General features: G+C 45.7%; 2 protein-coding genes across 3 annotated transcripts; both read left to right on the forward strand.

The window, feature by feature from the left end:
• The first annotated feature begins 4,387 nt into the window (after positions 1-4,387).
• LOC134032017 (carnosine synthase 1-like) lies at positions 4,388-14,220 on the forward strand. Its single transcript, XM_062475777.1, has 10 exons — positions 4,388-4,433; positions 4,600-4,628; positions 6,467-6,653; positions 7,155-7,244; positions 8,569-9,014; positions 9,254-9,473; positions 9,721-9,806; positions 10,027-10,258; positions 10,698-10,960; positions 11,130-14,220. The coding sequence occupies exons 2-10, from the start codon at positions 4,626-4,628 to the stop codon at positions 12,678-12,680; spliced, it is 3,078 nt and encodes a 1,025-aa protein (XP_062331761.1). The 5' UTR covers positions 4,388-4,433; positions 4,600-4,625; the 3' UTR covers positions 12,681-14,220.
• Positions 14,221-14,403: 183 nt separating this feature from the next.
• Positions 14,404-16,705, forward strand: si:ch1073-291c23.2 (uncharacterized protein LOC799862 homolog). 2 transcript variants are annotated; one of them, XM_062475780.1, is made up of 7 exons: positions 14,404-14,561; positions 14,894-15,038; positions 15,234-15,344; positions 15,534-15,590; positions 15,820-15,957; positions 16,118-16,231; positions 16,405-16,705. In XM_062475780.1, the coding sequence occupies exons 2-7, from the start codon at positions 14,910-14,912 to the stop codon at positions 16,432-16,434; spliced, it is 579 nt and encodes a 192-aa protein (XP_062331764.1). In that variant the 5' UTR covers positions 14,404-14,561; positions 14,894-14,909; the 3' UTR covers positions 16,435-16,705. The 2 variants fall into 2 exon arrangements, with proteins under 2 accessions (XP_062331764.1, XP_062331763.1); XM_062475779.1 differs by lacking the exon at positions 14,404-14,561 and adding an exon at positions 14,637-14,721.
• Positions 16,706-17,129: the final 424 nt, after the last annotated feature.

The raw sequence follows: 17,129 nt of genomic DNA on the forward strand, positions 1-17,129 counted from the left end.
TCAGCTTGTGTATAATGTACGTACGTGTGTTCCGTAGCATGCACCTGCAGGTACCTGATAGCATTGGGAGTGTCCACTTCACCTCACACGCCTTACAGAAAGGCAGTATGACAGTCCCAGATAATACATGTACTGATTGGTGGCCAAAAAATGTATTTGCTCTGTGTGTTTTTATTGAGGATTTCAACTGCATTACACTAACTGCTGTAACATTATTTTCCATATCTTACAAGGCATTGCAAGCCAGCTAAGTTGATGTTTTCATGACATATGAGCCTTTCCACTTAACGTAAATCCTTTATTACAAATGTTTCTCATTTATTCTGGGGGCTATTTGCTGTACACTACAGGGTGGGGTGCTCACTAATTCACACAGAAACGCCCACAAACGCGCAAACTTGAAAGTTTGTTTCAAATCGCTCCTAGTGAATGTGGCTATTCCTCCTATGGAGCGGTGAAAAACCTATGGTTTTTAATGTGTGTTCCTGCTTTTCTGTCCTGCATTGGCTATAGACAAAATTCCCTGCATATCGACTGAAAACTAAGTGGTATTCACTTTATATTAGCTAGCCCGCTTGCCAAAGTCAAGCACACCCAACAAGCTGATTAGTTAATTATGGGCTATACTGTGTTGTCACTAAGTAAATACCCAAATTAAGTAAATAAGCTTGACATTTATTTTGGGTAAAACTGGCCAACATAATCATTTGTTGGATAAGTAATTTTGTCGAATTGCCCATTGTCCTGCAAAATAAACAAGCGTTCGTAGCTAAGAACCTACCCTAGAAGTTTTAAAATCGAGCGCGAGCCAAGCCGGGCCAGTATGCTGTTGGGATAACAGTGCGTTCACACTGCAGCGTTTTTTAACGCTCTGCATCGCTTGCCTTCCCACAGTACACCACGCTCGGGGGCGTGTTAGACAAGTTAATACAGAGTTGTAGTTCTCTAAGGTCACTGTTGTAGTCATGGCCAAGCGTGCAGATTTGGGTTCATGTACTCACAATATCGATCAAAATACCACTTTTACACAACATTTATGTAAGTGCAAGATTTTACTAGTGCAAGATTACAGTATAATACATGTTACGCCACCGGTCACTCAACCAGTCGTTTGTAGGCTGGGCTAGCAGTGGCACAGAACAGTCACGTAATGTGACGAGACTGAATTTAAAAGTAGGCTATAAAAACACACTAGGAACAATGACGACATCGGCAACCATGCACCATGCATTATTAGTTTAATGTAATCTTTAAATTCAGGCTCGTCACATTAGTAACTTTGTTCTGAACAGAACTGGGTGTGCAGACACATACGAAAAGTTTCTCCTCCATCTTGAAATTGTGAAACCTAGAAATGTTTATCATGACCAAAGGTTGCTACGTTACAAGAAACAAGAAAACAATCCGATTGGCCAACGCTAGCGTTTTCACGCTCCTCATTTACATAAAGTTGAGAAAATCCAACTTGCAACGCTCCGCTCCGCTCCGCTCGCCTTTCCACAATGCCCTACGCGAGCGTCAACGCCTGGTTTCATTGAAAATGAATTGGAAGCCGACGCCACGCGCCGCCCGCTCCGCTGCAGTGTGAACGCACTGTAACAGTGCGTTCACACTGCAGCGTTTTTTAACGCTCTGCATCGCTTGCCTTCCCACAGTACACCACGCTCGGGGGCGTGTTAGACAAGTTAATACAGAGTTGTAGTTCTCTAAGGTCACTGTTGTAGTCATGGCCAAGCGTGCAGATTTGGGTTCATGTACTCACAATATCGATCAAAATACCACTTTTACACAACATTTATGTAAGTGCAAGATTTTACTAGTGCAAGATTACAGTAGAATACATGTTACGCCACCGGTCACTCAACCAGTCGTTTGTAGGCTGGGCTAGCGAGCTAGCAGTGGCACAGAACAGTCACGTAATGTGACGACTACATTTAAAAGTAGGCTATAAAAACACACTAGGAACAATGACGACATCGGCAACCATGCACCATGCATTATTAGTTTAATGTAATCTTTAAATTCAGGCTCGTCACATTAGTAACTTTGTTCTGAACAGAACTGGGTGTGCAGACACATACGAAAAGTTTCTCCTCCATCTTGAAATTGTCAAACCTAGAAATGTTTACCATGACGAACAGTTGCTACGTTACAAGAAACAAGAAACCAATCCGATTGGCCAACGCTAGCGTTTTCACGCTCCTCATTTACATAAAGTTGAGAAAATCCAACTTGCAACGCTCCGCTCCGCTCGCCTTCCCACAATGACCTACGCGAGCGTCAACGCCTGGTTTCATTGAAAATGAATTGGAAGCCGACGCCGCGCGCTCCGCTGCAGTGTGAACGCACTGTAAGAGTTCAGCCCGACCGGTGGTATCAGTTATTGTAGTGGCAGCTCGCGTTCACAATACGAGAAGGCATATTACTCACGACCTTTAAGACAATAAGAGGACATCACGTTGTTGCCGCCCGCCGTCGCCGACAGTGTTATCGACGTTGACACAGATGAGGTGGAAGAGTTGCCCAGTGATGGCCATTTTGACACAGATGATGACGATGATGGGGCTTTGGAGTCAACCGCCTAGTTCTGCTAGCAATAGCCCTAGCCCTAGCTGTGCTTATCGTGCTGCCACCGATCAAAGCACTGTAGGCTTGCTGACTGATGGCCCGGCTCTCTGGCCCAAGAAGCTCACAGCCGAGGAGCGATGTGCGATCGTTCGCAAAGGTCCCATACAAGTTAGCGTAGAATTGCCCCAAAATGAAGAAGGGCACACACACACAATCATGTACATAGGTTTGTTTGTAGAATGGTTGAAATGTTCAATCTCAATTGTAATGTCAATTCACTTAACTACAATATCCTGTATCTTGTACATAGGTTTGTTTGTAGAATGTTTGAAATGTCAATCTCAAGTGCAATGCCAATTGCAACCTCACTCACTCACTCAGTCACTCACTCAGTCACTCAGTCACTCACTCACTCACTCACTCACTCACTCACTCACTCACACAAAGTCAATTATTCATCTTGGCAATATTTGCTAAGTATATGGCTGTTTGTGATGTTTTGCTAAGTATATGACTGTTTGTATAAGACATCAATGTATTGCTGGTTATATTGATATTGATCTTAAAAAAAGAATAAACAGTGCTGGTTTTCCTGGCATTTTGGCAAAGACGGGCATTGTCTGAAACCTTATTTTCTGTTGGGTTCCATTGTGACTATTAGTTTGTGTAGTGCTACACTTTGTGTTTTCTCTGCTTTCCATCTTCATTTTGGAGTAAAGAAGTGTATGCAGGGTTTAAAGGGGAAGGTTTTTACTTTACTTCCCTTAGATTAGCTTTACCTGCCTATCCACCATTCAGTCGGTAAAAAAATGTTTTGTTCTCTTTTAAGGATGGGATGGGGGGGCCCCATACCTTCGCCTTGGGCCCCCAATTTGCTAAATCCACCACTGTTGGTACGGGAACCGTTCCTCCAAATCTCATTTGCTCAGTGTGTAGCTACTCACCAGGACTCACTACTCCACCACATTAGCCAGGCTCTTGACTCTAAACGGCAGGTATAAGCCCGCTCAATGTACTCAAGTGTGCTCGCATGTTAGTCTGCATTGTATGACTAGCTATATACAACATAGCTTGCTAAATCACGGTTAGCCACAGGTGTTCAGGCTGCAACAACGGTTTGTCGCCTGCCCGGAGGATAGCCTGACTGATACTAGCCTAGTCCTTCGCTCCAGTGCTGCAGGCCCGAATGACCAGAATGAGTTCCATGCTTGCTCCTTGTGTGAGACAATTTTTAGAACCTGTTACACCTGTAATCAAAAAATTTTCATGTAGCCTACTATGTTTTAAACACAATGGTCGCATCCCTGGTCGCTTCCTGCCTCACTTGCACATTCCAGAGTTAGAACTAAAGTCCACTGGCCTTAATTGCAATAACCATCTTTCATAAACAGCACTTTAAAAAGCTAGGCCACCGAACATGTAACAGTTTGGGCGGGTGCGGTATTTATACTGAAGAGAGGTTAAACCAATTAATGTTACACACACACAAAACGGTCATTCATTTGATTAATTTTCTCACAAAATGGCAAACGTTAACCCCATATATTTTAAATGATTATTATTATATTATACATTCCAAGAGTTTAGAATTTGCTGGCTACAGTTGCATCATTTAGATTTAACATGAATATGAATTTAGGGGCTTCCTCAAATGCTCGAAATGATACACGAAAGTGGCCAGTAATCACAACCCCTCCCTGTCAGAGTACCTCCAAAGGGCACGTACACAAAAGCCTAAGAAGCTATTCCAAAGTTTTTGACCAACCGCAAATGGAACTGAGACATTTACCACCAAATAATAATAATGTTTTTTTTTTGTAAAGATTTGCCTAAATGAAGATCAGGGTTGACGAGTTAAGCCATTCGTGAGTATTTAATCACAGATCTATGAATCAGAAAAGAGGTTTAGGTGGTGTTTGGTTACTCTTTAATGATTAGCCTCATGTTCATACTCCCTCCCACCAAGTAATATTCTCTCTCTCTCCCTCCCTCCCTTCCTCTTTTTTCCAACCTTCTCTCTGTCATTTCCAGGTTGCCACTTGGTCACTGCAGTCACTATGGTGAGTTCAGTGTTGGACACTTTCTATTAAATGTTTGCATGTTAATGATGGGCATGTAAAATAATACAACTGTACATAATTGCTGGTGGTAGATTAATACTTTGTAGGTAGATGTGCATGCTAAATGCAGAGTTGCTTTCATTGATAACCTACTTTGCCAAAAGTTGATAAAGATGCATGTTTAAATTTAAAGCTGGATAGATTAGTAAATATTAAATGTGTAAAATGTTAATCTGTAAAAAAAAGTCAGAGGTGGTCAAGTTTACTGACAAATAGATAAATGGCAGTGGAGTCTGTCAGAGAAAGTCAGTCGGAGATTGACAAGGCAGGTCAGGTGGGGGCCTGAGAAATGAACAGAAATGTATGTCCAGAGAGTCTGGTTCACCTGGAGCTGTGTGTTAGGTTACGAGGTGTCACAGAGCGAATCCTCTGCAATTTCATTGTCGTAATAGGGAAGTTACATTTATGTGTGTTGTTGTCCACATGTTTATTTGTGTCAGTGAGAGAGTGAGTTAGTGTTAAATATAGCCTCACATCTGATTTACGAAGGTTATAGTGTAAGTAAATCTGAGAGTGTGTGTGCGAATGCGACAGAGAGCGGGAGGGGTAATAGCCTTTGCCAGTGTGTATTTATAACTTAACATTTCTTGGGAATCCACTGTAGATGTACTGTTTTATTGTCTGGGCATGTCTTTTTCAAGAAACGTCATAGTGGCATTGTAGCAAATATTGTGGTTTGGATCTCAAAGTCCAAGCTGTTTGAATTATTATATATATTTTTGAAACATGTCAAAATTTGAATAAGATCCAAATATTTGTTTGGAACTTTAAGGAATTTGTCCTTGCCCCGATAGTAGATGCTTGACCTCTGCTGTAGAAGGTCACAGGTTTGAGTCTCAAATGACTGTGACCCCCATTTAGTTGTTGGCTGACCTCCCAGGTGTGGGTTAGTTACAGTAGGACAGGAATGTCCACAGAAGTATATAAACACTTCTAATGTTGGGCCAATAGAAAGGTGAGGCAAAGTGAGGGACACAGAGTGGAATAGGTATTGTATCCCATCACGTCATCAGCAGAAACAAAACAGACTCATGTGTACACAAACACACACCCACACACCTTTAGTTTGCTCCTAGTGAGTTATCTTTAAGCCAGCGTAGCTATTAAAGGAAGTCAATAATTATCTAACCCAGATCTGAAGTTAATATGCATGATGACTTTATGTAAGTGGATTTACTAAGGTGCACTACTGTGGCATAGCATTGACAGTAGTAAATATTTGATCCTCAAAGCCACAGATCTGCATGTTAATGCATGTTAATGTTGCGATACGTTGTAAATAATAATGCATGTGCCAGTGTCGGTCCTACCACATTTGGCGCCCTAGGCAAGATTTACCTACACCTGACGTGCGCGGTTGGTGCCCTCTGCTGGTAGTGTGTTTGAAACTCAAGGACAGTGGGGGGGTTCATTTAAATGGATGCACTTGGGAAATTGCCGCCCCCCTCTTCATGCCGCCCTAGGCGGCTGCCTATGTCGCCTATAGGAAGGACCGGCACTGCTTGTGGCCTTGTGTGATGTCACACTGCATGTTCATTTGCAAAGGGCAAGCTCTGGTGAGCATTCATGTTACAGCCACACCCAGCACCACAATAAGATATAGTTAGTTTAGTTATGTTCATTTATTTATAATGTTTTATTTTTTTTGCTCCGTTTTGATGCCTAATGCTTTCCTCTCCACTGTATTTTTGGGGTCCTGCCCTCTCCCCACGCTACTGCCTATTGCTAATCCACTCTGCAAACCCTCCCCTTCCCCATCCTCTCTCTGTCCCCTCCAGCTCTCTCTCAGCTCTCTCCCCAGCAGCACGGTTCCCAGGTCCTGCCTCCCCTCTTCCCTCAAGGGTTGTGGGAGCGTCGGAAGTCCTAGGGCAGCATGTTCCTCCAGCCCTGAGGGGGCACTGTTCCAAACTCTACAGAAGGCTCTGAAGGAGATTGACCTGCCCGGAACATTGGACCTGCCACAGGGTAAGGCCCCGTTCTGCAGAGTCAAGTGGAATAAAGTGTAACAACATTGTGAAATTTTGGAGGAATAGATAGTTATGCTAAAGGTTGTATTTCCTGAAGTGACTACACAAGTCAAGGGAACACTATTCAGTCAAAATCAACTTTTGTGTTAACATAGAAAAATAAAGTCTGTCTGTTTTTAATACTCGTGCTGGTTGCATCACTGTTAAGGAAATATGAAAATCAAGCATTTCATCATATCATAAAGGAATACATTACTCAGTGGTAGAGCATTCATTCATCATTTGACTGCAGATCTTCAGGTCCCAGGTTTGAATTCCAAATTCATATTCAAATGTTTTACCACACAACAATATAAATCTTAGATTAGGGGTTCACAAACATTATAAAACATATACCCATGAAAGACTCACTTGAAATGACATTTGAACCCCAATTCCCCCCCCCCAAAACACATTACAATAACGATGATATGTATAATGAATGATTTTCTCCCCCCAGGTGTGAGTCACTCTGAGCTGTGTGTTTGTGTTCTGGGCTCCCCCCTCCCCTACCTGTCTCTGCTGCTGGAGGCTGGACAAAGAAGTCCAGGTAACAAACCCCCACCAACTTTACATATGTGAAGGAGATCATTAGCTGTTAAAAACCACAACAGGTGCTCTTGTAGTTGGGGAAAAAAATGAACATATAATACGCCACTGGTTGTTAATACTCGCAAAATACGGACGCAGACAATATGATGCATACATGACACAAACAGGAAGTTCGTAAAGTTCTCAGTTCAAGAAGTTCTTTGGAAGTCCCTCTGGTTTTGTAAGCCTGACATTGCCTGATGCCTTCTACCTGTCAGTGAAACGTATATTTTCATCTTCGATAAAACCCCAACCCAAATTAGGCTGTATGAAGTCTGTAATCAATAGTCGATTTAGTAGATCTGTGCTATCACTAATCTTAACACTGTGGAGGATTTCCTGTGTACTTACATTATTCACTAATCAATAGAACTTTCACCAATCAATAGAACTTTCACCAATCAATAGAACTAGTGGGGGGCATCTATGAATCATAATCTTACTTTGAGTCAAAAATCAGTTTATACTTTGTAGCCGTAGTGGCTGACAGGTGTTGAGTTTTGGTGCGTAACAGAAAAGCACTTACTGCATGAGGAACCATCACTGCCAAGGGCGACCCTAGCACTATATCTGCAGTTGCCTCCACAACACCATCATTTTACAGTAGAGAATCGTGTCTGTAGGCCTACCTAATCCTGACCTTTAGACAAATCATGTTTGATGGAAAGCTGATAGTCACTGAATGGTGACATTTAAATGAGAATGTCCCTGACTCTATTTATACATAAATATCTTCTCTTTCACCCTCTTGTGTTATGACCAATAACAGTTGAAAACTTTGGAGTTCAGTAGTAGGTAGAACTCCCTCGCAACTAGTGTTTTCTTCTGAAATGTTTGTCCTCATATTTACTATATACATGTGTGTACATCACATGTAATAAGAACAGTGACGTTTCTTTCCCTCTCCTGCTAATTCAGCAAGTGGTGTTATTAAATGATTTGCTGGGGGGTAATACTATAGGATACCAGTGCTAGTTTTAGAAGGAAACATTTGCTAATCATTTGGAGGCTGCAGGGTTTTATAGGGTTGATGTTTGCATTGTTTGTGATTTCTGATCAATCAATCAATCAATCAATCTATCAATCACCCTCCCTCCCTCCCTCCCTCCCTCCCTCCCTCTCTCTCTCTCTCTCTCTCTCTCTCTCTCTCTCTCTCTCTCTATCCCCCTCTCTCTCTCTCTCTCTCTCTCTCTCTCTCTCTCTCTCTCTCTCTCTCTCTCTCTCTCTCTCTCTCTCTCTCTCTCTCTCTCTCCCTCCCTCTCCCTCTCTCTTTGCCCCTCCAGGAGACGCCCTGCTGTGTCTGTCTCCCTCCTGGCTCTCCCGTGCATCCTCCTCCCTCCTGGTCCACAAGGCTGTCACCTTTGACCTCGGGGGACGCACTTTCCTCTCTAACTTCAACCCCCCTCGCAAGGTCACATACTTCCTGTCATGTGACCCGTGGGCGGAGGAGGATATGACCCGGGAGACGGACTGCCCGGCTGGAGGTTCCGGAACCCTGGGGAGGTGCTGGAGAGATGTCCTGGTTACCAGGGTTCTGCTGCAGAAGGCCAACATCATGTGCCCACCTACCCTGGCCCTCCTGATACCCCCTGGGCAGATGGGCATAGAGGAGGGCAGAACGGGAGGGGTGGAGGTGGTACACCTGGAAATGGGAGTGGAAGAGGTGAACTCTGTCAGGTTCAAGGTGGAGTCCTTCCTGGAGTCTGACAGTTTCATGCAGTCAGACAGGGTACGTATTGTGTGTCCAGCCTGTTTGGGCTTCGGCTTAAGTGTTATCGACCCATAGCGGACTTGTATGCCTATATAGCGACAGACAAAACTTATATGGGAAACGTTCCACCATTTCTCAAACCCACAACATCAAAACACGGCCGGGGGAACCTCAATCAGGCAGGCCAACATACAGTAGTTGTTTTAGCGTGCTAATGGCTAACGCTTAACCATCTCATCCAACATGGTATTATCAAGGTGGTCCTTCGATGCAGCGGAGGCAGGTTTGCCTGTGATGCAGAAGGTTCGGCTGCACCCCCTGTCTTCCTGTCTAGGAGCTCCAGGGAGGAGGTGCTGGCCCGTGTTGGCCAGCTGCTGCCCCAGCTGCTCCCTGGAGAGGCTGTGCTGCTGGAGGCCTGCATCCCCCCTCTGAAGCCTGGGTTTCGAGTTGAGGGCCGGACCTGGGAGCAGTACACCGGTAAGGGCTTTAGCAAGGACGGAAGATGCGGAGGTTGTGGGGGGGTTTGGGTGTCAAGCATGGTTTTTATGCGTGTTTATGCTCACCGTGCGTGTTCTAGAGCTCCAAAGCTGCATTTATATGGAGGTGGGGGGGGGGGGGGGGGGGCTGGGCTGGGCTTTATGAATGAAGGGTGCTATGAATGAAATTCAGCTCCAAACCTAGTTTGAGTGGTCATGGTGAGGTTGTTGTTGTCTCTGTGTGTCAGACTGCAGTCCCCAGGTCCCTGACCTGGTCTTCAGACTGTGTGCCATCGTCACTCGCTCCCCTCAGGACGTACCTCTCCTCTACAAGGTGAGATAGAGGGAGAGGAGGAGGTCTGGCGGAAGGCATAGAGTGAAGGGGAGGTGGTGGGAGGAGTGACATGAGGAAGCAGGAGAGCAGGACAAAAGACGAAGGAGATCAGGACAGAACACACGCCTGGAATAACGATGTGTCCCTGACGATCTGTGTCCATTTCTCTCTCTTTCTCTCTCTATCTCTCTTTCTCTCTCTCTCTCTATCTCTCTCTCAGTTGGTGTGCAAAGTGGGTGCGTCCGACACCCCTCTTTCTCACAGTCACTCCCTGTCTCAGTCTCTGGAGACCACCCTTTCGGAGTGCGGTTTTACCGACCCCGCCCTGGCCGTTTCTCTCTGTCGCATAGCAACCGACAGCGCCCTGGCTTGCCTCCGAGTCGTCATGGAAACTGAATCGGGGATGTCCCAACAGTGTCGCGGTGGGACAGGGGCTCAGACCGACATGATAGGTAATGTGTTTTTGGTTGTTTTACTGTGTGCTGTTAGTGTATGCTGTTTTACATGCATACTGGTAACAATACTTTAAGACATGTTACATCTAAATATATAACTCACACCCTCTGACTCTTCGCAGCATCACATCCATCTCCGAGTTCAAATCTCAATCAAAAACGTATCTGTTTTCTCAATGTTATCTGTCCTAATCGGTTATTATGCATATTTCTCAGTGACTGTACTATCTGTACTGTGTATTTCATTTTTCTGTGTTTGATTGCTCATTGCTTTTCACATTTTGTGTTTGTCCATGATTGTTTATGTGTCATTGTATTGCTATTGTATAGCGTCCTTGAGCTCTGGAAAGGCGTTATATAAATTAAACATATTATTATTATTATTATAAGATTTATTTATATATGCTACCTTTTCCTGTATGTATCATTGGAACAGGAGTGGACATTCTATTCACCGTTAACGGCCCTTTCCTGAAGCCGGTGGTTCTGGGCCTCCACCCCACCCTCTGCCTCCAGTCCTCCTTCCCAGAGCTGGAGGGGTGCGGCAGAGGGACAGAGGGGTGCCAGGGCACCCTCCTCCTCACCCCTTTCACCCGCTCCTACGTGTACCTGATGCAGGGCAGGACGGTGCTGGTGGTGGGGGCCGGAGCCCACAGTAAGAAGTTCATCTGGGAGCAAGCCCAGCGCTACAAACTCAAGGTGATGGAGCTCTCCATTCAAAACCACTAAATGCGTGCACGGCGTAGAATAGCAAGTGCTGTCGTGTGTGCCAGACATGCTTATTCATTCTCTCAGTAAAATCAGCGGAGCTGTGAGAAGCGATTTTAAAGGTGCTTTATGTCTAGCCAACCCTCTCTCTCTCAATTAGATCCTGTTAGTGGACAACGACCCCACCCATTTTGCCTCCCAATTGGTCGATCACTTCCTTACCTTGCCGGACCTCCCAGAACATCGTCGGGACGACCAGAACTGCACCCGCATCTGTGATTGGCTGACGTCCTCTGGGCTGCACCCCGATGGTTGTGTGTGTTTCTGGGACGAATGCGTGGTCCTGACGGCGCTAGTCTGCGAAAGGCTCGGCCTCCGAGGCCCACCCCCTGAGGCCGTCCGCATCGCCAAGGAGAAGAGCCGCACCCACCAGCACCTGATGGGTCTGGTGAAGTCCAAGGGGGTCCATCCAGCCCCAGATGAGCTGCTGTCCGGCCAGGCGGATGGTCTGGAGACAAGGGAGAGAGAGCGAGGACGCAGAGCACTCCACGACATGGTCAACATGGAGGGGAACAGCATGAGAGCCATGGCCGACTTCGACAGGGGCGACCTCTTTCTGGACAAAACCGACAACGCTCACCCTCTCTTCCGCTCATCCTGCCCCCCCGCCGTCTCCACGCAGTCCCACTCCGTTCCTGTCTGTCAATCCCCTCTGCTTTTCTCTCCCTCCCCAAGCTCCTACGCCGTGCCCTGCGCTCACGTGGAAAGCGCCCTGGATCTGGAGAAGGCCGCCCAGGGAGGGACCACCCAACCTGGGGAGGCAGAGCCAGGACCGGGGGCGGTCAGGTTCCCCGCCGTGCTGAAGTTGGAGTACGGAGCCGGGGCGGTGGGCGTCAGGAAGGTAAACTCCCGGGCGGAGAGCCTGGCTCACTTTGAGCGCATCGCCGGGGACCTGCGGGAGGAGACGGACTATCCCGGCATCGGGCTGGGCTGGGGCAACGCCATGACCCTGATGGAGTACGTGGGAGGCACGGAGCACGACGTGGACGTGCTCCTGTTCGACGGCTGCCTGGAGGGGGCCTTCGTGTCCGACAACGGCCCCACCCGGGCGCCCCTCTTCACGGAAACGACCGCCCAGATGCCCTCGGGCCTGGCCCCGGACAAGTGCGCGCAGCTGATCCGCGCGGCGCACCACGCCTGCCTGGGCTGCGGCCTGCGCGACGGGGTCTACAACGTGGAGCTGAAGATGACAGAGCGCGGCCCGCGCCTCATCGAGATCAACGCCCGCATGGGGGGCTTCTACCTCCGCGACTGGATACGGCAGCTGTACGCCGTCGACATCCTCCTCGCCTCCTTCATGGTGGCCTGCGGCCTGCGCCCCCGGCTGCCCTCGGCCACGGGGCTCCCGGCGCGGGGCCACTACGCTGGGGTGATGTGCGTTGTGTCCCAGCACCTCCAGGCGCTGCGAGGCACGGCCAGCCCCGAGCGCCTGCGCCGGCTCCACCAGGAGGGGGCGCTGTGCCTCAACGAGTTTGCGGCCGAGGACGAGCTCATCTCCGGAGAGTACGAGGAGCCATTCTGTAACGTCGGGGTGAGAGACGACCACAGCGCCGCCCACGCTCGCCAACGTCTGCTGGCCCTGTGCCAGGGACTGGGGCTCCACTGCCCCCCCCACTACGACCTGGCCTACTTCCTCTCCCAGTTCAACTAACGAGAGGGGGCGAACGGAGGTGGAAGCCGTGGTAGCGAAAGGAAGAATGTCACCTGCAAGAAGCGTGACAATAAAGCTTTTTCAACGTTGAATCTTTGAAATCAGGGAGATTTGTGTTGTGGTTTTGTAATGGGTACAGTCCATTTTTGTAGAGATTTGTCGCGATTGTTTTGTCTGATTAATGTAAATGGAATGTGAGGGCTATTTGATTGTGGCGTGGGCGGGGGGAAATTGGGGGCTAGGACTCTTGTGGCACCCAAGCAGATTAATATCTGGGCCCGGCAGAGATTTCTCACAGAAACTCAGGGACCATCATCACTGCAATGAAAATGATTTGTTCTGCAACTTTTAAATGATCATCAAAGATAAATGAATGGGAAGTAGTTCTGTCAGTACGATATTAAAAGTAGGTTGTTAAAAGAGTGTTTAGGTGATTTATTGTGCTGAATATGTAGATCAGGTAGTGTAGAAGTATAAATCAAGCCGAAGAGTTTGTATGACAGTAGAAAGCTTGTTACCATTAGCACATGGCACAGCACAGCTTGGCCGGGGTGGAGAGGTGCAGTGAGGAATTATCTTACACTTACAATATGTCAGAGGGCCATAAAAGTTACACTCTGGAAGAGAGGACGGAAGACTATTTCAGAGGGGTTAGGGGTAGAGGGTGGAACAGGTGGATAAGGCTGTCCAGAAACATTAATATCCTGCCAGTTTGGTCCTGTCTGCCAGGCAGATAGCAATTACAGTGGAAAGTTCATGCCTGAGTTAACACCATTACAGCCCCCCCCTACCTCCAACTCCACCATTTGAAACAAAAGGGCTATGATTTTATCATGTGAATGAACATGGTACTAGTGGTGCTTGTGTGTTTCTAGATGGAGAGGTACAGTGTAAGAGTGGACCTTATTCACATACCAGAGCCCAGTCTGACCCTGGAGTGAGATGTCATCTTGGGGCCAGCATCTGAGATCTGGCATTTGGGGTCCGGTGTCAGGGTGTGGGAGATGGTACTGGGTGAAACTGAGAGCCTGCTCCACATGGCTTTATCAACCCCGATGACCCTGAGTGTTGAGTAGGCAAAACCTGACAAGTGGTGTTGCAGGATTCAAATGATTTTCGTTGTTTATTTGTGTATTTCAAAGTAACATTAGGATATGTGCACCCGGAGAGGAATGTATCGTCTAACTGTTGTATCAGCTTTGTACTAATGTTGTCATGTTCTGATGTTTTGTGTAGTTTGTCACTTGTTTTTTTCTTTAGTTAATCACATTCTACCATTCACTGTGGGGTTTGTTGAATGTATATGTGACATCATAAAATAGGAATGTCATGTTTACATATACACACCATTCGTTGTTTTACAACCACATGCATTTTGGCCTACACAGCAAGCGATAGTAACAATGATGTCCATATACGTACACCACATAAAGGAAAGATTTGTGATTTTCTTATTTCTTAAAACATATTACTTCACAACAAACAACTTATTGAAATGATCCACACTTTCAGTGCTACAATAAAGATTCAAGAGAAGCGATGTTTGAATCCTTTCTTGTCTGTTTTGTTGAGCTTGCAGCTGTTCCTCTGCCCCGATTGTAGTCCTTCTCTTTATCACACACAAACACATACTTTCTTTCCCCTCTTTCCCTCTGAGAGGAGGTGGTGTTGTTAGCCCACACAGATGCATTCTCAGAAGTGTCCTCACTTCCTCCCAGACAACATAAACCCGCCCACATTTCTTTTGGACCTCACAAATCTCAAATTGCACTCGAAGGGTCTTGCTCCTTCTCTAACATTTTTCCCCACCCCCTCCTAAATTCATCCCTTCCCCTTGGTTTCTCACGCACATATTTTTCTCTGCAGAACTTTGGAAAAAGGGTGGGTTCGCCGTTTGCTCTTAATTACTTTTCTCTACTGCTTTCCTAGCTAACATTTAATTGTTGTGTAGTTTTTGTTGCTTTCATAACAGCTAACTTATGTTTCTTGTTTTGGAATCTGCGACACTACTTCATGTAGAAAATATTGTCTATTCAACATGGTATAACAAATCTGTATTAATCAATAAGCGTAGTAATTAATTGCTCAATAATGAATCATAACATACTAAACAATAATGCATCATTTTGCCTTATCAACAAGTGTCAGTTTAGATATGATCCTACCCTGGACTTCATAACAGAAAAACAGCAACCTATTTTGCCTTTTGGTAGTGTTTTGTGTATTACCATGGAGGTCACAGCAGCAGAGGCAACAGGAACACGGGGGGATGGAGAGGGGGCAACACAGGTCAACAAAACCGTGATGGGGAACAAGCCCCTCCATCGTTTCATCAGAGGAGAACCTAAATGTCTTGGGGTGAGAGGAACCAGCTATGTCAAATGTGTATTATCTCTAATGATAGAACTGGATTCTTTGACTAGCATTTGCAATCGTTATGTAAGAAGAGGAGGGGGGGGGAGGGGGGTTGGGGAGGGACTAGCTTAATCTATTTTACAACATCTATTATGCTCTATTATGTTGTGTCCTCTCTTTCCATTTCACTGACTTCAGATTGCAATCCTGATACTTGGCTGTGCAGAGCTGCAGATGGGTATTGGGCTGTTGAAGGCAGACAACTTTAACTCCAGCTTCATCTACATCCCTTTCTGGGAGGGAGCCCTGGTAGAGTACACCAGGGACAGCACATGGAACAGTGATAGGCCAGTGTGGTGATGGTTTTGTAGTCCAGATGAGGCTGTGTTTGTTGTCCAAACCTTTTTTTGTTTTGTAAGAGTGTAACAAAAAAGACAAAAAGAAGGCTAACTTGCTATTTAGTTAGGGCTAAATAAGAGTTATGTGTTTTTCTACTAGTTCATCACTTGTGGAATCCTCTCCATCTACACTGAGATGCATCCCTCAAAGAAAACGGTAAGTTTACATGTAGTTATCTGGGCCAATCACCATTTCGATTAGTTTTAGTTTCACCACTAACAACATACATTACATCCTAAATGATCTGTACAGTATCCGATATTATGCTAATGAGATTACCTTGAAGTAGCTTCTTTTCAGTGTTCCCAATGTTCTTATCTCCGTTATTATTATCTCATCTTATTATCTTATCTCTCGTTTTATTAAATCTCTCTTATCTCTGCAGGTGACGGTGTGTTTGGCCATGTATGTGGTAACCCTTATTGGTATTCTGGTATCCTCACTCCAAAGAAGCGCCTTCATTGCATATTCTAACACAATCCTGTATCGTAAAGGACAAAACAAATGGCAGACATACCAGGAGGTAAATGATATATCTTCAGGGCTTCCAACTTCTCCAGAAACCTTGGAGTGAGATTTGGTGGGGCCAACCAAAATGTTGCTGCTTACAAAGCAACCCCCTTCGTGTGTTTGCACGTGTGTTTGTATGTTTTACAAGTTTCCTTCTACTGTCTGATCCTCAGGATCAAATACAAGGTTTGGAGGCGTTACTGCTCACGTGCTCGCTCTGTGTGTCTGGGATTCTCATCTTTCTGTCCACTATAGCACGGTTCGCTTTGAAGTCCTCCAAAACCCAGGTACACTTTTGCCCGATCAATCGATAAAACGCACAAACATCGTATATTTAAGTTCATCAAAACAAAAATCGTGTGTACATCATAATTCAATTGAATAATGTTTCCATTAATCATGCATGTAGGCTATTGATATTTTACATAAACCTTTTTATTTTTCATTTCCCTCTCTTCAGATGGTCCTCACCATGCCCATTCAGTCCTGAGTGGGAAATAACCCTTTTAAGTATTAGAATTGACATCATACAATTCATGTACTACGTAATGGGATCACATTTTTTTCTCACCTTGACCTAAGTACATTTTGTGTGCATATTCTACCACCTAGTGGTAGAATCATTTGTAGCTTTGACTTGTTTTATGGCTCCATTTCTTTAGCTATGTGTAGGCTGAAGACCAAATTACGGCAACTGCTTTGTACACTTTTACATGTATGCAGAAATTGTTGTGTATAATAAAATATAATAAGTAGCCTACGTATTTTAGACTCATTAAATAAAACATGATTCAAAACATTTCAGAAGATCCTAGAGAGGGTAATGCAATCTTAAGACGACTTACTGTTACTCACTATTATATATGTTTCAAATAAACACACTGATCCACATGCTTAGACATCCAGAGACTACCCTTCCAACATTATCTGGCGGTCCCCCCTCAGATAGACATGAACTGTGGAGACTATGGCAACACTCTTCAACCTGTGGAGACTATGGCAACACTTCACCCTGTTGAGACTATGGCAACACTCTTCAACCTGTGGAGACTATGGCAACACTTCACCCTGTGGAGACTTTGGCAACACTCTTCACCCTGTGGAGACTATGGCAACACTTCACCCTGTGGAGACTATGACAACGCTCTTCACCCTGTGGAGACTATGGCAACACTTCACCCTGTG

Source organism: Osmerus eperlanus, chromosome 13 (genome assembly GCF_963692335.1).
Source record: "Osmerus eperlanus chromosome 13, fOsmEpe2.1, whole genome shotgun sequence".
NCBI classification, from domain to species: domain Eukaryota; kingdom Metazoa; phylum Chordata; class Actinopteri; order Osmeriformes; family Osmeridae; genus Osmerus; species Osmerus eperlanus.